The 23366-nt window shown below is 37.9% G+C and overlaps 1 protein-coding gene and 1 long non-coding RNA gene across 3 annotated transcripts; one reads left to right on the forward strand and one right to left on the reverse strand.

Moving 5' to 3' along the window:
* Nucleotides 1-387: 387 nt before the first annotated feature.
* On the reverse strand, nt 388-9294 carry LOC143688788 (uncharacterized). Of its 2 annotated transcripts, XR_013178310.1 has the most exons (3): nt 8640-9294; nt 6720-6941; nt 388-708 (listed from the first exon to the last, which is right to left on the reverse strand). XR_013178310.1 is itself a non-coding variant. In XM_077167087.1 (2 exons), exons 1-2 carry the CDS (start codon nt 9067-9069, stop codon nt 6784-6786), a joined length of 588 nt encoding a protein of 195 aa, XP_077023202.1. In that variant the 5' UTR covers nt 9070-9294; the 3' UTR covers nt 6675-6783. The 2 variants fall into 2 exon arrangements, 1 of the variants encoding a protein (XP_077023202.1); XM_077167087.1 differs by lacking the exon at nt 388-708 and having other exon boundaries at nt 6675-6941.
* A 52-nt stretch (nt 9295-9346) lies between these two features.
* LOC143686342 (uncharacterized) lies at nt 9347-22124 on the forward strand. The gene is made up of 3 exons (XR_013177072.1): nt 9347-9414; nt 21302-21345; nt 21925-22124. It is a non-coding gene; the product is annotated as an uncharacterized LOC143686342 (long non-coding RNA).
* Nucleotides 22125-23366: the final 1242 nt, after the last annotated feature.

Genomic DNA, 23366 nt, shown 5'->3' on the forward strand with positions numbered 1-23366 from the left:
TATATTCATCACCATGATAATTTCTTAGAACATTTGCATCCATTCAGAAAAAGATATAAAAAGGAAAAAGAAAAAAACTCATGTACACCATATCCCTTACCCTTCCCTCTCATTGACAGCTAGTATTTCCATCTACCCAATATATTTTAGCCTTTGTTTCCCCTATTTTTTTCTATACCCCTTACCACTCCCTTTCATTTAAATCCACTAAAATTATTTTAACATTTGTTCCCCCTATTATTTATTTATTTTTAATCCATATGTTTTATTCATTTGTCCATATTATAGATAAAAGGAGCATCAGACACAAGGTTTTCACAATCATACAGTCACATTGTGAAAGCTATATCCTTATACAAACATCTTCAAGAAACATGGCTACTGGAACACAGTTCTACATTTTCAGACAGTTCCCTCCAGCCTCTCTGTTATACCTTAACTAACAAGGTAATATCTATTTAATGCGTAAGAATAACCTCCAGGATAACCTCTTGACTCTGTTTGGAATCTCTCAGCCATTGACACTTTATTTAGTCTCATTTCGCTCTTCCTCCTTTTAGTCGAGAAGATTTTCTCAATCCCTTGATGCTGAGTCTCAGCTCATTCTAGGATTTCTGTTCCACGTTGCCAGGAAGGTTTATAACCTGGGAGTCATGTCCCACATAGAGAGGGAGAGGGGCAGGCTAGTGAGTTTGCTTGTCGTGTTGGCTGAAAGAGAGAGAGGCCACATCTGAGCAACAAAAGAGGTTCTTTGGGTGACTCTTAGGCCTAATTTTAAGTAGGCCTAGTCTATTCTTTGCGGGGATAAGTTTCATGTGAACAAACCCCAAGATTGAGGACTTGGCCTATTGCTTTAGTTGTCCACACTGATTGTGAGAATATCAGGAATTCTCCTCATAGAGAAGTTGAATTTTCCCCCTTTCTCACCATTTCCCCAAGGGGACTTTGCAAATACTTTTTTATTCACTGTTCAAATCACTCTGGGGTTTATCGGGGCATCACTTGACAAACCATCAAAATCTCATGCCCTACTCAAGGTTCCATGTACTTATGGTGTTCAATTAAACAGTCCACATAAGTTATATTAGGAAATGCATTAGTCAAAATATAAATTTTGGGGCTGGTGATGGCAGCAGAGTGGCAGAGCTCTTTCCTACCATGCCGGAGACCTGGGTTTGATTCCCATGCCTGCCAATCAAAATAAATAAATAAATATTGTACTAAATAAACATTTTTTGCTTTAGTCTCACACATAAGCTAAAATTTTAAAATATGAATTACCATCTATTTTCAACAAGCTGCAATATTGACATTCCTTTGTTCTTCCTCATGAAAAGACGTTTTTAAATTTGTACATTTAGTCACTATCATTGTACACTCTAGGCATTCCTAGATTATACCGTTTCAGTCTTTATCATCTACCTTTCCTTCTGATTTCATTTGTGCCCCCAGCCTTCCTCCCTCTATCATTCTCACATTCAGCCTCATTCAGTGTACTAGCATTATTGTATTACAGTTAGGTAGTATTGTGTTGTCCATTTCTAAATTTTTACAATCAGTCCTGTTGCACAATCTATATCCCTTCAGCTCCAATTACAAAATATCCTATTACAAAATATCCACCTATTTCTATCTCCTCATGGTCTCTGTTCTTAACTGAAATTCTCCAAGTTTATTCATTAATGTTAGTCCATATTAGTGAGACCATACAGTATTTGTCCTTTTGTTTCTGGCTATTCTCACTCACCATAATGTCCTCAAGATCCATCCATGTTGTTATATACTTCATAGCTTTATTCTGTCTCAGAGCTGTGTAAAATTCCATCGTATGTATATACCACAGCTTGTTTCGCCACTCATCTGTTGATGGACATTTGGGCAGTTTCTATCTCTTGGCAATTGTAAATAATGCTGCTATAAAGATTGGTGTGCAAATGTTCATTTGTGTCCTTGCCCTCATGTCCTCTGAGTAGATACCTAGCAATGGTATTGCCGGATCATATGGCAATTCTATACTTAGCTTCCTGAGGAAACACCAATCTGCCTTCACAGCGGTTGGATCATTTGACAGTCCCACCAAAAATGGATAAGTGTGCCTCTTTCTCCACATCCTCTCCAGCACTTGTCATTTTCTGTTTTATTGATAATGGTCATTCTGGTGGCCGTGGGTGCGGCCATTCTGGTGGGTGTGAGATGATATCGCATTGTGATTTTGATTTGCATTTCCCTAATAGGCAGCGAAGTTGAGCATCTTTTCATGTGCCTTTTGGCCATTTGTATTTCCTCTTCTGAGAAGTGTCTGTTCATGTCTTTTGCTCATTTTGTAATTGGGTTGTTTGTCTTTTTGTTGTTGAGTTGAACAATCTCTTTATATATTCTGGTTACTAGACTCATATCTGAAATATCATTTCCAAATATTGTCTCCCATTGTATAGGCTGTCTTTTTACCTTCTCAACAAAGTTCTTCAATGCACAAAAGTGTTTAATTTTGAGGAGTTCCCATTTATTATTTATTTCTTCAATGTTTGTGCTTTGGGTGTAAGGTCTAGGAAACCGCCTCCTATTAAAAGATTTATAAGATATTTCCCTACATTTTCTTCTAAAAGTTTTATGGTCTTAGATCTAACATTTAGGTCTTTGATCTAACATTTAGGTCTTTGATCCATTTTGAGTCAATTTTTGTATAGAGTGTGAGATATGGATCCTCTTTCATTATTTTGCATGTGGATATCCAGTTTTCTAAGTACCATTTATTGAAGAGACTGTTCTGTCCCAGGTGAGTTGGCTTGACTGCCTTATCAAAAATCAATTGTCCATAGATGAAAGGGTCTATATCTGAACACTTTATTCTATTCCATTTGTCAGTATATCTATCTTTATGCCAGTACCATGTTGTTTTGACTGCTATACCTTCATAATACGCCTTCAAGTCAGGTAGTGTGAGACCTCTGACTTCATTTTTCTTTCTCAGGATATTTTTAGCTATTTGGGGCACCCTGCCTGTATTATTTAGGGTTCTCTAGAGAAACAGAATCAACAGGGAATATTCATAAATATAAAATTTATATAAGTGCCTCATGTAACCGTGGCAATGTAGAGTCCAAAATCTGTAGGACAGGCTGTGAAGCTGAGGACTCTGATGGAAGGTCTGGATGAACTCCACAGAAGAGGCTCACTAGCCAAAGCAGGAAGAGAGCCTGTGTCTTCTGAATCCTCCTTAAAAGGTTTCCAGTGATTAGATTAAGCATCACTTATTAAAGAAGACACTCCCCTTGGCTGATTACAAATGGAATCAGCTGTGGATGTAGCTTACGGGATCATGATTTAATGCTATGAAATGTCCTCACAGCAAAAGACAGACCAGTACTTGCCCAACCAGACAAACAGGTACCACCACCTGGCCAAGTTGACACATGAATCTGACCATGACACTGCCCTTCCAGATAAATTTGTTTTTTTTTCTTTCTATTTCTGAAAAGTAAGTTTTGGGGATTTTAATTGGTATTGCATTGACTCTATAAATCAATTTAGGTAGAATTGACATCTTAACTATATTTAGTCTTCCCTTCCATTTATTTAGGTCTTCTGTGATTTCTTTTTAGCAATTTCTTGCAGTTTTCTTTGTATAGCTCTTTTGTATCCTCAGTTAAATTTATTCTTAAATATTTTATTCTTTTGGTTGCAATTGTAAACGGAATTTTTTTCTTGATTTCCCCCTCAGATTGTTCATTACTAGTGTATAGAAACACTACAGATTTTTGAGTGTTGATCTTGCAACCTGCCACTTTGCTGTATTCATTTATCAGCTTTGATAGTTTTGCTGTGTATTTTTCAGGATTTTGACATATAGTACCATATCATCTCCAAATAGTGAGAGTTTTACTTCTTCTTTTCCAATTTTGATGCCTTGTATTTCTTTTTCTTGTCTACTTGCTCTGGCTAGAACTTCCAACACAATGTTGAATAACAATGGTGATTGTGGACATCCTTATCTTGTTCCTGATCTTAGGGGGAGACTTTTCAGTTTTTCCCCATTGAGGATGATGTTAGCCATGGGTTTTTCATATATTCCCTTTATCATGCTGAGGAAGTTCCCTTCTATTCCTATTCTTTGAAGTGTTTTCAAAAAGAAAGGATGTTGAATTCTGTCAAATACCTTTTCTCCATCAGTCGAGATGATCATGTGGTTTTTCTGCTTTGATTTGTTGATATGGTGTATTACATTAGTTGTTTTCATATGTTGAACCATCCTTGCATACCTGGGATGAATCCTACTTGGTTATGGTGTATAATTCTTTTAATGTGCTGTTGGATTCGATTTGCAAGAATTTTGTTGAAGATTTTTGCATCTATATTCATTAGAGAGATTGGTCTGTAATTTTCTTTTCTTTTAGTATCTTTGTCTGACTTTGGTATGAGGGTGATGTTGTCTTCATAGAATGAGTTAGGTACCTTCCCTCCTCGTCAGTTTTTTGGGGGGAATTTAATCCATTAATATTTAGTGTTATTACTGTACAGGCAGTACTTTCTTCTGCCACTTTGCCTTTTGAATTTTATATGTCATATCTAATTTTTCTTCTTTTTACCTTTACCAAAATTCTTCATTTCTTCACTCTTCTCCACACCTCTCTCTCCTGTCTTTTCCTATCTGTCTCTGGTGCCCACTTTAGTATTTCTTGTACAGCCAGTCTCTTGGTCACAAATTCTCTCAGTGATTTTTTTGTCTGAAAATGTTTGAATTTCCCCCTCATTTTTGAAGGACAATTTTTCTGGATACAGAATTCTCAGTTGGCAGTTTTTCTCTTTTAGTATCTTAAATATATCATACCACTGTCTTCTTGTCTCTATGGTTTCTACTGAGAAATCTATACAAAGTCTTATTGGGCTTCCCTTGTATGTGATAGATTGCTTTTCTCTTGGTCCTTTCAAGATTCTTTCTTTCTCTTTTACATCTGATGTTCTGATTATTAAGTGTCATGGAGTACATCTATTTGGATCAATTCTGTTTGGGGTATGCTGCACTTCTTGGATCTGTAATTTTAAGTTGTTCATAAGAGTTGGCAACTTTTCAGTGACAATTTCCTCTATTAGTTTTTCTCCTCCTTTTCCTTTATCTTCTTCTTCTGGAACACCCACAACATGTATATTCATGTGCCTCAAGTTGTCATTCAATTCCCTGAGTCCCTGCTCATATTTTCCCTGTATTTTCTTTTACTTGTTGGATTTCAGATGTCCCACCTCCAGTTCCCTAATCCTATCTTCTGCCTCTTGAAATCTAACATTGTAGGATACCATTGTTTTTTTCATCTCTTCTAACTGTGCCTTTAATTCCCATAAGTTCTGTTATTTGTTTTTTCAGACTTTCAGTTTCTTCTTTTTGTTCATTCCTTGCCTTTTTTATATCCTCCCTCAATTCATTGATTTGATTTTTGATGAGGTTTTCCATGTCTGTTCCATCATTCTGAATGAATTGTTTCAGCTCTTATATCTCATTTGAATTGTTGGTTTGTTCTTTTGACCAGGCCATAGCGTCAATTTTTCTAGAATGATTCGTTATTTTTTGCTGGCATCTAGGCATTTAATTACCTTATTTAGTTTATTCTGGAGATTGTTTTCACTTTTTTTTTTACCTAGGATTTTCTTGTAGGATGACTTTACTGTCTATCTGTTCTTTGACATCAGTTCAGCTTATTCTAGAGCTCTAGCTTAGGTTTAGTTTAACAGATCAGAATTTTTCAGTTCTTGCTTTCTTGTTTCTTGCCCTGCCTGTATGGTGACTTTTTCCCCCATAGGAGGGTCTACTTAGGTATTATAGACCCCAGTCAGATTTTCCCAGATCAAACTGGCCTCCTCTCAGGAGGAAAGAGTCACCTGCATCAGTTTTCTCTAAGGGTGAGACTCAGCAGGTTGAAAGACTTTCCTATGAAGCCTCTGGATTCTGTGTTTTTTCTAAACTTCCCAGTTATGTGGTACTTGTCTGCCTGCAGGTCCCACTAGTATGCGGTGATGTGGTATCTTTAACTTCAGCACACTCTTCCTGCTGGGGGTGTGGTTGAGACAGAGAAGAGGTTGTAGGCTGGCTTTAATGGCTTCAGTTTTGGGGCCTGAATTCCTTGAGGGAGGGAGTCCACTTGAGCTGGGCCCCACCCCTCTCCTGGGAAGGCACAGCCTCCAGACAAACTCTCAAACAAGCTTAATTCTGCCCCTGCTTGGGGCAGTTGGAGCCTGAGAAGCCCTGCGGGTGTATCCAAAGAGCAGTCAAGCTGTGGAAACACAGCCACAAAAGAAGAAAACAAACAAACAAAATCCTTTTCAGAGCAGGACCCCAGTTCCTTGGGTTTCCCAGTCAAAAGCTGAAGTTTGTACAATATTTTGTATATCTACAGGTCCTATGTGCCACGCCACCCCCCCCCCCCCCCCCGCCTTTCCTTCAGGGCCCAGACCCTCTGTGCTGTCCAAACCAAAAAGCCTTGGTTTCTTTTTTCTTTTTCCATCAGTCCTGTCCCCTCTGTGCCATGGCAAAATCCAGCAACCTCAGCTTTTACTTGAGGTTCAGCTAAGCTAGGGGCCTATTTTTAGTACTCAAAATTTGTTAATTAATTCCACAATTGGAGCTTGGTTGTGCTCAGCCCCTGCTGCTAGTAAAGTCTCTTTCTTTTCCTCTCTGGGAAGCAGCCTGTGGGGGAAGGGCATCAGCCATCGTGGCTTGGGGAACTCACAGTTCTGGGTGGGTTCTCAGCCGGTCCAACTTGTCCAGACTGGGGTATGCTGTGTGTCCGGTCATTAACAGTTGTTAACGTACTGTTCCTGGCTATTGACTAGCTGCTCGGGAGGACGAACTGAATCCCACACCTCACTAAGCCACCATCTTGGCTCTTCCACCTTGTAGATTCTTAAGTGAATGCAAGGGCTCTTTGGAACAGTATTGTCTAATAAAGTACCTGGCAATTAAAACAAATAAATGACAGCATTTTAAAGCATCCCAAATTCCTAGTTCTAAGAGCTTTGTGTGAATGAAAAACAAAAGAAAATAATTTCAGCTTATCCACCGTGAGTAGGAGTATAGATTAATAAGTAACACGTCAATCTCACTCTTTCAAATCCCTTCAAAAAATGGATCCCCATCCAAACTATATGCCCCATACTGAGAAAATTCATTTGTTTGCTGAGCTATATTATAAGCTCTAAATTTATCCGTGTCCAAATGATGTTACTTCACTTGACAAGGATCAGAAATGATGTGACCACAAGGTATCAAAACTATTTCCTTGTCTACATTGTGACTAGTCTGTAAGATTACCTTTCTAGAATAATCACGGTTCTTGACCCCTGCCATGCACACACACACACATCATAATGTGTGTGCAACACCTTCCCATGAGCATGCCCAGATGTCAGAAAAGAAAAAAAGGAAACTAAAATATTGTGCGGTAATAAATCAGTATATTGTGTACCCCTGGACGGCATCTTTTATGCACATGATTGACTCGAAGTCCATCATCTAGGTACATATCCTGAGGCCTCCAGGAACTATTTAGGGCAGGAAATTCTGTAAAGGGCAGCATTTTCTGTAAGCAAGTATCTATAAAAGCCTGATAAGGTCAGGTTACAATAGTCATTTTAAATTGTCACAATTATTAATGGTACAGTAATTATGTTCCACCACTCTGGACTACTACACAGATGCATAAGCTGTGGCCTTTGTATAGTCCCTGACAAGCTTGCAAATATAAACCCATTTCCTCTTGAATAATATCTTTCATGACAAGTGAATAAAATCTTTCATGACAAGTGAATAAAAATGACTAATCTTAATACAGGGGTAACTTTGACAATGTTATATATTATTAGAGGTTTACTTTTGAAAATACATGTTGATGCTTTACTTTTAGTAACGAATTATTTCAGAAAGGTTCAAATAATAATTACTGCAATTTAAACAGGATATTTTAAAGCGCCACTGTCTAACATTGTAGATTCTAGTTACATGAGGCTCTTGAACACTCGAAATATGGCTAGTATGATGGGAAACTAAATTTCCAATTTTACTTGATTTTAATAAAATAAATTTAAAGTGATCTTCAGTTATTGAAAAGCTTTTAAATATGTTTAGAACAACCTCTATATGTGAATCTACTTTTTCAGCTACAAATTTTTGTGAAATCTAAATACAGATCAAGTATTTCCAGAGAAAATTTAGAGTCTGAAGGTAGATGTGCTATTAGTGTGAAATACACATCAGACTCTGACGACTATATGACCAAAATGGTGTACAATGTCCCATTAAAATATTTTAACATTAATTTGATGTTGAAATGACAATGTTTTAGATATGTTGGGCTAAATAAAACGTATTTCTGAAATTAATTTAATCTCTTCCTTTTTACTTATTTTTTGCCAAAGAGAAAGGCAGTTTTATTCTTTCCAGAAAAATATCAGCAGGTACTGAGGGCAGGGACAGCCCTGGCACAGCTCTGTCCTCTGTCTGAAAAGAGCCTGCCTAGTCAGGGCTGAGAGAAGCTGATGGGGCTCCCTGTGGCCCTGGTGAGAGCCAGGAGGGGTCTCCGTTCTCGGTGCAGGGAGCTGCCGGCAGCCTGACTGGGAGTTGGGATGGTAACATGGCCCTGCTGGGCCCCCACCTGAGCTGTCTGGGGAGAGGTTGGCGGCAGGAGGCTCCAGCAGACCAATGAGGTGGTGCCACCCAAGTCCCCTGAGCATGTTGCCATACCCCGCTGTAAACATGGGAACGGACTCCAGCCTGTCCAGGCCCCTCAGGACCGGATGAGTGTTGTCCATTGGTGGCAGGTCTCCAGGCAGCCCGGGAGCTGCCGGGTTTTCTTCTACTTGAAGAGCTGGTCCCTGGTGCCCCCACAAGCCACCGTTTTCCAGGCACGGGTCATAGGGGCTGGGGTCGGAAAGTGGGCCCTGGACTCTGGGGTTGCCACGGCCTTCTCGGGTGGAGCAGACCGTTGTCTCGTTTAATAACGGACAGGGTGAGGCTGGAGGAGCATGATGGGGCATTTTGGGCAAGGACATAACCTTGAGCAATGAGGACACCATCAGCTTCATGTCCTCATCCACGATGTCAAAAGCCAGAAACTTCTGGACTTTCTCGAGGGGTCCTCACAACTTCCTCGACCACAAGCTTGACGCAGTTCTCTGGGTGCAGCACCTCCTACAAGCCCTCCTCCTGGTACGGGGCCTGGGGCAGGGGCTTCGGCTGTGTACTTCTCTAGGGCGTTCTTGAACGTTGTGTTTCTGTTGGGAAGCACTGTTTGAGAGCCTCATAGTGACACCAAGAATCATTTGTTTATTCAACATGCGTATCAGGCACTATGAGGTCACTGAGGAATCAGTCTTGAGGAAGCCTCACCTGCTTGCTCTCATGGAGCTTAAATTCTAGTGATGGAGAAGGTAATATACAAGGAGATAAATGACTAAACCGATTGCTGGTGGTACTGTGTTTCAGAGGAAACAGGACAAAGGAATCTGGTTTAATGACTGCTGTGAGGGTTGGTGGCGTTAGGAGAGAAGTCCCCAAAGGTCAGGCAAAGGAGGTGGATGTGTGGGCTCATGCCTGAATGACGAGGAGACAGCCATGAGAGAACCGGGAAGAGGGGGGTTCCAAACAGAGGGAACAGCAGGAGTTGCTGGTTTGATTCCTGTTTAAGGCAATTTTACCTCAAAACAGCTAATGCCAATACCTATAAGTCAGGACAAACAGAGCAGAGAGAGCAGAGTCCAAGCCCCATGAAAGTGGAGACTGTTTTGATTTGTTCACAAATGATGCGAAGTAATGAGATATTCAATAAATTGTATGAAGAAGTCCCTAATTAGGTCGGTTAGTAAGAGTCCAACAGCACCCCTGTAAAAGTATTGAAGAATGTTTCTGTAGCCAATAGCATCATGTTCATATGTCCTCATATTTAGTACCTGATCATTACTGGAGAAATAGCATATATGAGATTTTCTTCAAACAACTGCTGGGTCTGTTAATGATTTAATATAAACAACGGTAGTAGTAAAGGGTCTTCATAATTCCCTTAGTAATGAAAGAGTGAAAATGTGAGAGAGAAGCTGAGTTTGCCTGAAAAAAAATGTCGTACTATCACTTGTGTAGAGTAAGCAGATACACATAGCAGAGTTGCTTCCCTGAAGGAATGTTGTCTTTCAAAGCTGCTCTGTCCGTCTTCCAAACACATGCGCCATCCCACACATGCCTATGTGCATGTCCACCAAGCTATGTCTCAAGTAAGGTGGAGAATTCCTCCTAGACAATGAGCTCTCCAGAAATTTAATGCAGAGGTCCACGTCTCATATTTCGTGCATCTGTTTCTGCAGTAAAGCAGGAACAAAAGCAATCACTGCCATCTTCCGGAAATGATCTTGGTCTCAGTGCCTAAGTTGGGGGTCTTGCTGATAGGATTGAGATGGACTGTCCCTTCATCAAAATGTTGTCATCTTTCACGGCACTGTGGATGGACTGCTATGTGAATAATGTGCCACACAAAAAAAAAGAATCACACTAAAAAATAATTCAATATTAGATGGCTTTGGGATTCAACACTCTTTAAAGACTGTACTCCCTAAGCATTAATTCTGATTTAACCAAAATTTTAGAAACCATCTTTTCTTGAAAACTAATAAGAAATTGTACTGTACACAGGCTCAAACATAATTACATTGTATACAACAACAGCTCACAATGGCAAATAATTCTCACAAGTTCTTTTTGCAAACCTACTATGTCCAAGGCACTGTGATAAGTGCCATGAGGGAATATGGAAATAAAACCCAAGTTCTGTCTTATCTTTAGTGATCCGACTTCCCATTCCAGTTACCAGGCTGGGGCCAAAGTAAATGACACAATCTTTTTTAGGCATTTTGTTTTCACAGTCTTATTGATATGGACATGTTTTACACCATTTACACTTGGCACTCTATTCTATTTTTTTTTAATTGGTGTGTTTTATTAGTATGAATGTATACGAGACTGCAGATACCTTCATCCCATCTCCAATCTCCTCATTTTTTGACAATCCTGAACATTATCCCATCCTTAACTTGACGTTCCTAGCACCTTGATCATTCATTAAGTATTTGTTGGATTAACGAATTAACAAAAGGAGTGGGGCGTGTGTTTAAGCTACATAATCGTGCTTACTGCTTATGCATGTGTTTTAAACCACGAAAGTCAGGATCTAATCTATGCTATAGAAAGATAAATACAGTGGCAGTAGGAAGGGCAGATTATAAAGGGTAGTGTGAGCAGATGGAAATCTGCTTACAGGGCAACGTGGGGAGGGTGTTAAGCAAGGGTAATAGCAATTAGAAAGTAGAAAAGCAGTGAAAGAATTTGGTAAATGATATAGAAAGGGGATAGGAAGCTCCTTCCCTCTGTAGGAGCTTGGTACTCAGAAACAAATTTCTGGGGAAAATTTTGCCTTTGATTCTGAAAGGAATTCCCACAGTGGTGACTTAGCTAAACATTCAGATAGAGCATTAACATACACCTGATAGGACAGAATCTTCCCCCAGAGCCACGGGAAATGGGTCCTCAGGGACTAGAAATTCTCCTTGCTTTGGTGCTGAGGGAGCGGGAGAGAGGGCCCCAGATTCTCGGTGCTGAGTAGGGACCAGCGATCTTTGGTTCAGGCCATTTGCCTTGCACTTTGCCCTACTGTGGACAGCGTCCATGGAATGTGGCTCTCTGACCTTTGCCTGCATTTATTTTTTTTTCGGAGGAAATGAAGATATTCTTTACTGATGATTTTTAAGTTGAAGAGGAAACAGACCCAATCTCTGGTTAATAATGGACAGAGACGAAGCTATTGCAAGGGAGCATTTTCACAGCGCATTTACAGCAGGCTAACTCAGGGTGCATGCCAGGACTCTCTTTTTATTTGAGGCAAGGTTCTGTTATTGCCACATTATTATTATTACCCATGTTTTGTGCACTTATTCGAGTTTTACTACAAAGTCTTGAATGGAAATTTAGACATTTATAGATTTTGAGCCTCTCCTTTGTAGATTAGTGGGAACAATTAACATGAGTGTTGTTATACATTTCCTAAGCTAGGTTTAAGAGGTAAAGGGAACTGTGTATTATTTTGTGTATGATCCCTTGCACATATGTTCACAGTCATTGAACACTGACTCAAAAATCATGACAGTTTTGGGAAAAATGATTAAGCCAGGAGGCAATGCATCAGTTGAAAAAGTACTGGCTACTTACCAACTTGAGTTGTGCCTAAAAATTTGTTGCTTAACCACTTGCCCTCTTACTCATAAAAGGGACTCCGCGTACATGGTTTAGTAGTTGCAGGTAGGAACAGCAAAGGAGATGACAAACATTTTTCTGAATGGAAAGAGTGTCCTATTTCACCCTCATTTAATAAAGCAAGCATCATTATGAAGAACTGACTATAGACAAAAGGAAAAGAGTAAATTAGGAAAACAGGAGATGTACAAATGAACTACTTCTGGTATCAGAAGATATCACTGAGAAACACACACCAAGTTTTTTCTCTTCTTTGTTTTTACCAAACACTAAATTATTCTCCTTTTGATTCTCAGCCATGAGCTTTTTGGGGGCAGGGACTGTGTCTTCTTGACATTGTACATCCTGATTTAGTATTATGTATGACACATGGTGGTACGGAATAAGCATTTTTGAATAGGAGGAAATTAATTAGATCACATTAAGGTATAAATGACAGCATAAAACAACTAGAAGTATTTGCACATTAAAAGAAGAAATTGATTAACCTTACAAAATTATTTATCACAGAGTCAAGGAAAAACTTCAGGTGTAGGGGGGCTATAACTTGGGGCAGAGCCAGTCTGGCCCCTTGAAGTTGGAGTGGCATGCAAACTACCACTTGTGTTTATAAGAACTCTTTTCAATCCACAAGGAATGAGTACACCATGTCTCTTCCAAACTGTTTACAACCTTGCCTTTACCACCCTCAGCCTACTTACACGCTTTATATGCTTTTTAATGTTTCACACATTTACATAAATAGAGCTAAATTAAAGATGATAGTCAGCCATGTATTCATTGAAATGTCTATTAAGTGCCAGTCACTGTGCTTGATGCTGTGGCCCAAGAATGAATCAATCCAAAATGCAAAAGCACACAAGGGTGAATGTGAAGTGGGGAAAAAAATGAATAATAGTATGGGGTCATAAGGTGCACACATAAAGGACCAGAGGGCGCTATAGAACTGGGTGCCTCGCACAGATTTGATAGAGGCGGGTAGGGGTCAGGAAAGACTTCCAAAGTCCTGGTATCCAAATTAAAGTTGAAAAGGGGGTTTGAGCCGGATCAGGTATGATGAATAACATTCTAGCCAGAGAGAGCAGCTTGTACAGAGGTTTAGAGGGACGGGAGAGGGCTGTACCTAATAAAAAATGAGAGGTGTTCAGAGTGGCAGGAGTACAGAATATGAGGGGGTGGTAGAGAAATAGAAGTCAGAGCAGGCAGGGCTTTATAAGCCAGGTTGCACTTTTGGGGCTTAGCATAAGAGCAAATTAAATGACTGAAGAATTTTGATCAGGGTAGTAACATGGCCAGATTTGAATTTTTTTCCAGATTATTCTGGCTGAGGTGTGGAAATGGATTAGAGTGGAAGTTGGGGATTGGTGTAAAGATTTGGAAATAGAACTTACTCACCAATACCACCATCCAGAAATTACCACTGAACATTTTGATATGTGTTCTCCAGATGTTTTTTAATTAATTATTTTTTAAATTTATGATGCATAACCACATACAGACACAAACATTCTTATCATATGATCATTCCATTCTTGTTATATAATCAATAGCTCACACTATCATCACATAGTTGTATATTCATCATCATGATCATTTCTTAGACAATCTGCATCAATTCAGAAAAAGCAATAAAAAGAAAACAGAAAAAAATTCATACACGCCATACCCCTTACCCCTCCCCTTCACTGATCACCAGTATTTCAATCTACTAAACTTATTTTAACATTTGTTCCCCCTATTATTTACTTATTTTTAATCCATATGTTTTACTTGTCCATCGACAAGGTAGACAAAAGGAGCATCAGACACAAGGCTCTCACAACCACACAGTCACACTGCGACAGCCATTTCATCATACAGTTATCTTCAAGAAACATGGCCACCGGAGCACAGCTCCGCATTTTCGGGCAGTTCTCTCCCGCTTCTCCATTACACTTTAACTAAACAGGTGATATCTATTTAATGCCTAAGACTAACCTCCAGGATAACCTCTTGACTCTGGAATCTCTCAGCCATTGACATTTTGTTTTGTCCCATTTTGCTCTTCCCCCTTTCGGTTGAGAAGGTTTTGTCAATCCCTTGGTGCTGAGTCCCAGCTCATTCTAGGATTTCTGTCCCACGTTGCCAGGAAGTTCCACACCCCTGGGAGTCATGTCCCACGTAGACAGGGGGAGGGCAGTGAGTTTGCTTGCTGTGTGAGAGAGAGAGGCCCCATCTTGCCCCAGATATTTTTGTATATAATTATAGTGTTTTGAAAATGACGTGCTACTCTATGCTGACTTTCGACTTTATAGAATATTCACAAAATTTATTTAATATCTACTCTTTAGCACCAAATACTATTCTAGATATTGGAGATACAACCATATACTAATGTATATCACTCTGTGTGAATAAGTATACTCGTAATAAGTTTTAATGATTCTAAAGCATTCCATGGTATAGATATACCATAAATATAATCTGCCCTCTACAATAAAACATTTTGGTTTGTTGTTTCAGCTTTTTTTTTCTATGATAGACAACACTATGATGGCCATTGGTATACAATTGTCATGACATGTTTTAATGATTTCCTTAGACTGCTTCTTGAAAATGGAAATGTTGAGTCAAATGCATAGATATTTTAAGCCCTTAAATATATACTATCAATTTTTTTCCAAAAAGTTAGTTAAAAGATACACTCTTATTTTGTAGGTGGTAGAGGTTGGTAGTGGAAGTATCCATGTTTTCTGAGTCGATTGCTATTTTTCTTAAACTGTGCTCCACTTTCCAGAAAGCCTAGAAACTTTAGATTAATAAAATTGTTTTCAATCACATTATAACCTTTATAAGGATATGACATGGAACTATTTTAAAGAACCTAAGATTTCAGTTCAGTTCTTCTTGAGAGCCATCATTCACAACATGTAAAAATGGGATGAAAGAGGATCTTCAAACTTTTCTTTCACTTGAGGAAACAGGGATGGGGCAGACACCAGCTTCTGCAGAAATAGAGTTAATAGATGCCATTAGCTGTCCCTCTTCTATGATTCCATGGTACTGTATACATTACAACAACGCATGATTATGTTTCTGACTTCTAGACAGCGAGCTTCTCCAGGTGGGACTGTGCATCCTGAATGTTTCTGGTAAATAGCAGGCAGAGTATGGTTCTTAGTACTGCTTATGAAATAATACTTTGGAAGAAAAAAAAAGAAGGAATGAGGTGAGGAAGAGGGAATAGCATTAAAAGAAAAGAGAGAATGGAGGAAGGGAAAGAGGGAGCTCCTTTGGACAAGTGCATGGATACCCTAGGGTTGCAGACAAAGTGAGAACCATGCGCTAAATTGCAAACCCCAGACAGCAGCAGATGCCACGATAGGCACTAACTGTGAATTGATGCTGATAAAGAGACAGAACGGGAGTTGTTTAAGCCAAGAACAATTCTGATTACAAGGAAACACTAAGTCTTCTTTCTGGGAAGCACTTTTGCTGTGAGACTTCCCCCAGTGAACTCTGATCCAGTAGAAAAGCACATATGTCAGGCATCTGTGAACTACATTTGCCATCTGGGTGTTAACTTCCCTCTTATGAAAATCCTCTCTCACTGGGTGAAATGTGCTTTCTTGCACTTATTCAGTAGCTTACCAAGACTCTCCATATGTAGGTGTTATTCCTTTGGCTAGAAAATTCTCTGATGGTGATACCATGCTATAAAGAGAATGTCACTCTTGATGATTTTGTTATTATCTTAAATTTTTGTCAAATGAATAACATGTCAGTGACATTTTTGTGGTAGCCTTATCAACAGCATTATATAGCAAAGATCCATGAACTCTGGAGTTAAAAGACTTGTGTTGAAATTCTGTTTCCACTGTTCACTAGATTGAGGCCTTTGGGAAACTAATTCATTCCTGTGTCACTCAGCTTTCTCACTGCAAAACTATATTCCATGGTTATAGTAGAAGTCAGTGCTCTTGAACACTAAGTATTTTGCATGTTGCCTAGCATATGCTTACATATGCTGCCTATCATATACCTCACTCAATAAGTGGCAATAGTAATAATGAAGGAGAAGGAGGAGGAGGAGGAGGAGGAGGAGAGGAGGAGAGGAGGAAAGGAGGGGAAGGGGAAACAAGAAGGCCCCAGAATAATTTAGACTTCCAACAACTCAGGGGTATAATTCTTGGGCTAGTAAGAATTAGGAATATTTTCTTTGATATAGAATAGCCGTACTCAGAGTTCTCTTTGGCTTAAGAACTCTCAAAAAGTTGAGTTTTGTCCACAAATGATTTTGGAGTAAAAGTTAAAATGTGGGACCAATCTCAGCTGCAGAAAATTAATCAAATTCAAAATGAGACTTACTGATATTCACGATGCAAAAAATGAATTTCTTTTTCCTCAAGAGACAATACTGTGTTAATTCTCTCTTCCTCTCCCTGTGGAAAAGTTCCCTCCCCAAATGAGAATATTTTTAATGTTTTAAAAATGTCCATATATTTTAATACAAAAATGCAAACAGTATACGTATAGAGAAGAAAGTGATTGCTCCACTCTCCAGAGATCATACTTTCAATGATTCCACGAATATCCTTTTAGCCTTTTATCTATGCATATGCAAATACATATATAATCCAAGTATAACTTTTCTTAAAAACACTGGATAATATGTCAAGAGTGTGCACACACATACTCTTCCATAACTGTCATCTTTACTGAGCAATATAACATAGTTATCTTTGCATGTCAGTGAATATAAATATCTCATGTTTTAGAAATTGCTCTCAAGTTTTCCATTTATATATGTGCCATATTTTGATCAATACTTCTACTTATGGAGAAGTTAACTTCAACTTTGTTACTGCTAAAAACAATGTTCTAGTAAATTTTCTTGTACATGCGTTTATCTATTTGTGTAAATATTTCTGTAGGATAAATGCCTAGAGATAGAACTGAAGGACCAATGGCTGTATACATTACAAATATTCACATACATTCCGGAAGTGGCATCCAAAGAGGTTATACTCCTTACACTAGAGGTAATAGTGAGGAGAATACCTATTTTCTCTCAGAAGAATGGGCTTATCATGGGGCTTCCTTTCAATGGATTTATCATTTGAAAAAGTCAAAATGGATATAAGCAGATAGTTAAAGAAACAAACCAACGTGAGTTCTAGAACCAATAGCCAGCACCCTTACCCAGGGCCTAACAGCACTCACACAATGACAGCAGTGACAGTCCCTTTTACTTAGTACATGTTTGGTGACAGACAGTCTCTGGTTGTCTAACAAAGATCATCAAGGGCCTGCCTTAGGAAAAGTAAGGGAATTGAGTAAGGAAATAAGTAATATTATGTACAAACAGCATTCACGGTTTTCTGCTAAAAAGAGATATGTGTGAAGAGTCTAGAACCATTGCTCTTGAGAAGGCTTTGGGGAGATAGTTGGAATTTTTCAATTTCCAGCCAGAAAGAGGTGGAATCTATACCCCTAGTATAAATCTTCAATTGTATATGTTTTTAATCTGCTTTCCAAATTATAAAACATGAAGATTATAGTGACTATACATTGTAGCTACTCTTTCAAGACCTTGCAAAAAAAGTATGGTTTTCCCTCTTTGTACCTTCTGGGTGGCTGAGAATTTGCAATTACAGTTTCCAATGGCGGTGATTTTCTTTGTTGGTAAGTAGAGGAAACATGTTTGAAATATCAACTGTTTCTGAGCTATAAAGACATTGCTAGTCTGCTTCTCTTATAAGTATAAGCATTCTTATATTCTTGAGTGTTTTAATATTAGAAAGTGCCTTCCACATATTAAAGGCATGAATGGTTTTATCCTAGTCAGGAAACTAGGTAGTCCAATCAAATTAATAGCAAATCTGAAATAAATATGTGATGATAATTAGATGTGTTTAAATGGTATAGGAGTTCCTTTAACCTGGAAATAGACATAGAGAAAAATCAGCATAAAATCTGAAGTAAAATTCAGGCAATGTTAAAAAAGAAAAATCAAGTAGCTGTGGGTTGTGTGTCCACCATTAGGATTTCCATGCCTAAAAGTGCACCAGTGGGACCCTTTGTCCTTTTTTTTTCATAAACTTTCCATAACTGCATACACCATGAAACTGCCTCCTGATCACTTACTGTACAAAGCAAGGAATTCTACCAAGAATAATTTGTTTTGCCTACATAAATACATGAACTGTCCTTCAAAGGCATATCATTGAATATAAAAACAAATACTAAAAATTACTTTAAACAGTTCCATTAAAAATTGCTGCTACTGCAATTTTGGTAAATTGGCAAATGCAATCTCCAGTTAGCAACAGTTTCATCTAATACAAATAATGTCAACTCCTTGATTATTTCTGAGCAGATTAACCATTGTGTATATGTGTGAAGCATTGTGCGTTACATATACATGAATTGAGCTTTAAAGGATTCACTTTATCTCATTTTTTCCCTGGGAGAATAATTTAATGTTTGGGCCAAGATTTTGTGTAAGTTGTAAGTTCATTTGTGCATTGAAGTCTGTACTTTGTCAAATAACTATCCAAGTTTAATGCTGTTTCTTAGTATTTGTGTCATTGTATCAAGATAGTCTCCAGAATATATGTACATTCCTTAGGATTTTCTAAATTATTTGCTTCTTCTTAAATCTCCCAAAAAAGGACTTCTGGTCTAGAAAAATATAAAATGTAAAATACTTTTTTCTTTTGCTTTGCCATAAAACCTTACTTTGTCTGAGTTTTATAAAATATGTTTCTTTGCCTTTACTGGTTTAGCCAAAGGAAGAAATCAGCATCCTCTCAGTAATATTAGCAGGCGCAATTATGAGCTTAAGCTTTCCCAGCTATTCCAAAGTGGAATTTCCCTTCAACCATATTTCCCTGGGGATTTGATTCCTGATTGTCTTGTAACTTGTAAGCAGTTTGCCCAGCTCTTGCTCTTTCCCCTGGTTCTCATGCCAAACTGAAAATGTAATTCTTGCTTCCTCACAAATCAGATACAAGGACATTGTCCTCACTTCTTTCTAGATTTTTCCCCCTTGTCCTTTGACATATTTCTGATTTACTCAGCACTATAGAATATGAGCTATTTTAAATCAACTTAATGAGGCACTCTCAGTTCCCACATCTGTGTTTTCTGTTCTTGAAAATGCATTGTGTTTCTTCAAAAATAACATTTACCACAAAGTAGTCCAGAGTTCAGCACAACTATTTCATAGCTGTAAAAATGTTTGGAATGTAAAACTTAGGTTAAGTAACAGGTCATTTTACAAGCACATTATACTTTTTAATTGCTGTTTTTTTAAAATTTTTTTTGCTTAATAACATTATTTGGAAAAGCAGATGTTTTAAAAAATCTAAGTATCTAGAAGATAGCACATAAAAGTTTCACATGTAATATATAGGTGGTATTTTGAAAAATTAATTTATTTTATTTCTTTATTGTGAAAAAAACATATATACAAGAAGGCAATACATTTCAAAGCACACAACAATTAGTTGTAGAACAGATTTCAGAGTTTGGTATGGTTTACAATTCCACAATTTTAGGTGTTTCCTTCTGGTTGCTCCAAGCCACTGGAGACTAAATGAAATATCAATATAATGATTCAGGAGTCATATACATTCATTAAATCCTATCTTCTCTTTTATAACTCTGCATTCGCTTTTGATATTTTTAATTATTTATTTTTTTATTGATATATATTCATATACCATGTAATCATCCAAACTGTATAATCAGTGGTTCACAATATCATCATATAGTTGTGTATTTATCATCACAATAATTTTTTTCTTTTTTGTGAAAAATAACATATATACAAAAAAAGCAATAAATGTTAAAGCACATCACAACAAATAATTATAGAACAGATTTTAGAGTTTTGTATGGTGTACAGTTCCACAATTTTAGGTTTTTCCTTTTAGCTGTTCTAAGATACTGGAGACTAAAAGAAATATCAATGTACTGATTCAACAATCATACTCATTTGTTAAACCCTATCTTCTCTTTATAACTCCACCATCACCTTTGATTTTTTCTCTCACTCTTTAGGGGTATTTGGGCTATGCCCACTCTAGCTTTTTCATGTTGGAAGGGGCTATAGATAATATGGGATAGGGGATGGAACAAACTGACGTTCTGGAGAGGACAGCCCTTCTGCATCTCAGGGCTTATCTGGTCCAGGGACACATTTAGAGGTTGTAGGTTTCTGGAAAGTTACCCTAGTGCATGGAAACTTTGTAGAATCTTATATAACACCTTAGGTGTTCTATAGAATTGGCAAGGACGGTTTTGGGTTGGGGGGTTGGCAATTTATAATAGGTAGCAATGTTTAATTGAAGTGTGTATGAGTGACCTCCAGAGTAGGTGGTATTTTCCGATGATTTAAGTTGATTTTCCAAAGAGGATCTTTTATTCTTTATTGAATATAAGGTATACTGTTATTTAAAAATATATTACTCTTTTAAAAAATGTATTACTCTTCATTATCCTCTTAGTTTCTTCAATTACTGCAATGCCAAAAAAACATTAGAAAAATCACTGAATTGGGCTGCTGTCATTGACCTCTAATAATTCCCATACTTTTTATCAGTGAAAAAATAAGTCCCCAAGATGTTATATCAATAACAAAGTCACACAGATATCAGTTCTATCAGAACCAGAATTCACCTTATTTTGTTTTATACCTATACCTTCTTCCATTCTGAAATTTTATTTTTCCTATGTTATTTTATTTTCCTTAACTTAGGGTCTAATTTATGCCTTGTAAATAGCTATAGTATTCATCTCTATATTGGACATATTTATAGCATCTCTTTAGATTTTTTTGGCATTGTTGGCTCTTGGACCCTCAGCTATTTTTTTGCCCAGTCTCCATAGCAGCTAAGATAGTAAATGATAAATAATATTCAATCCCCCAGAGAACTGGAGATTTAAGTGTTGCCATAAAAAATGTTAAGAATGCAGAGGTTGGGGTTGCCATCATATCCCAAATCTATTTATATGCCTCATTCCTGCAAAAACTAGATGAACCGTGGTAGATGAAGGTGGACTACCATGAACTTGACCAGGTGAGATTCCTAATCAAAATGGATGTGCCAGATGTGGTATCATAATTGGAGCATATCAACATAGATTGGGACTCAATGTGCTGATCAGATAAGTATTTGCTTCAGTGAGTACTTACTTTCCTATACATATCACTAGGGAGGATTAAAAAAATAGTTTGCATTTATACAGTAAGGTCTATAGCGCATTTCTACTGATAAGACTTTGTAGTCTTATCAAAATAGACTGCAAAGACTTTGATATTTTAATATTGGATGGAATTTAATTCTAGTCCACAGACCATTAGCTGGTAAGGCTAATTGTAGCTGGTGAGTAGGAAGTGGCGAGTACCATAGATGCCAAGGCAGAGGGTCGACCATAAACCCCACAAAGTTTCAGGAGCTTGCCACATGGGTGATGTTTTCAGGAGTTCAGTAGTTGTTGGGAGGCTGGAACAGCCTTTTTTAGGAAAAGAATATCTTGTTGCTATTCTTACTAAGATTCAGCAGTTTGTTGTTTTAATAAATATTCCTCAGATTCTTGAATGCCTTTTATTAATTTCCAGAGTTCTGAAAAAAGTTTATTTTGACCATTTTTGATAGAGTTTTCATGGAGAGGTGGACTTATGGAGATGCTCAATCAGAATGTCCGATGTCCAATGTCCGATGACATTTCGGAAGTTTCTCCCCCAATATCTTCTTGCCATTTCCAAAGTACTTTAAGCCTAACTTTGTTGCTCTTCTCCCCCGCTGAACTGTTGCTTACCAAAATCAAAATCAGCTATATTTGTTTCTTTACCTGTGAAAGCCAGTTGTACTTGTCATTGTAGTTATGAAAAATAATTAGTATTACATAATAAATGATGAGATGTGACCTGCAAATGAAGAGCTGTTTCTTTAAATGTCTTATAAAGAATCAAGAAGTGCAAGTTGCTGAAGAATGTCATTGAATTAGATACAAGTGAGATGACTATCAAATAGTATAATAATCTTATTTTAGGTTGCTTTATAAGTATTAAGTTCTTATCCATTTTAATGAAACCTAAACAGGAAATGTAAATGATGCATTGGGGTGTGGTTCACACAAGAAAGAAAATGAGGGCTTTCTGTCAGCAGACATTCAGGTCTGGCCTCATCTAAAAGATTGGTAGATAAATAAACATTTTGATTTTTAGATTAAAATAAAATACCTGGGTTGTATATGAAAAAATAGGTTATGTGACCTGACCAAGCAAACCAAATCAATGAAGCATGAGCTCCGTGTTACCAAGTCCAACGAAGCATAAGGTGGGTTGGAGAGGGGAACAGTTCATTGGATAACACAAATGGTGCATTTGGATCAGAATCAAACAAGTCCAGAAAGCACCAGTAAAGTACATGACCAGGTGAACATACATCTGGGTTCACCCAGATGCCCATGCTTCCTACCTCTGCATCACTGATTGCCTTCCCTCGATTCACGTCAATGAACTTTAGGTGGGTTTCTCTGTGAGTAACTGATAGAGGAGAAAAGATCTTGATCTTGTGTTTGGTTCACAGTCAGATCAGTGTGATATGTTGGTACACCCCAAATGGATTACTACCACATTACAGCCCCACTCAAGAGAGGCCCTTAAGGATAGCGGTGAATGGAAATCTTCTCAGTGGTCAGAAATATGAACAGTGCAAGTGGCTTTTCCACTTTGTGTTGAAAGAGGTATGGCTGTACACAAAATACAGAAATGGCCCGTCAGGAAATGAGAAAATAAAGCCTGAACCATCCATGGTGAGGTCTAGAACAGAAGTAAGAGAATAAACCTATAGTAGTGATACAAAGCACACAGTTCTCTGTGCTTTGAGTTATTTCCCATTGGAGAATATCAGCCTCAGAAAAGGCTCAAATCAATTAAACAGAACAGGAGAACCCATTGAATGGATGTCAGCTAGCCTTCTCCTCAGGCACCCCAGTACTTGTGCAATGGATGTATGAACGGAGAGGTGATGGTGGCAGCATGGAGATTTTGCAGAGCCCAAAACAAGGGATCTTTTTCTCAACAAGGATAATC

This window comes from Tamandua tetradactyla, chromosome 6 (assembly GCF_023851605.1).
Source record: "Tamandua tetradactyla isolate mTamTet1 chromosome 6, mTamTet1.pri, whole genome shotgun sequence".
Classification (NCBI taxonomy): domain Eukaryota; kingdom Metazoa; phylum Chordata; class Mammalia; order Pilosa; family Myrmecophagidae; genus Tamandua; species Tamandua tetradactyla.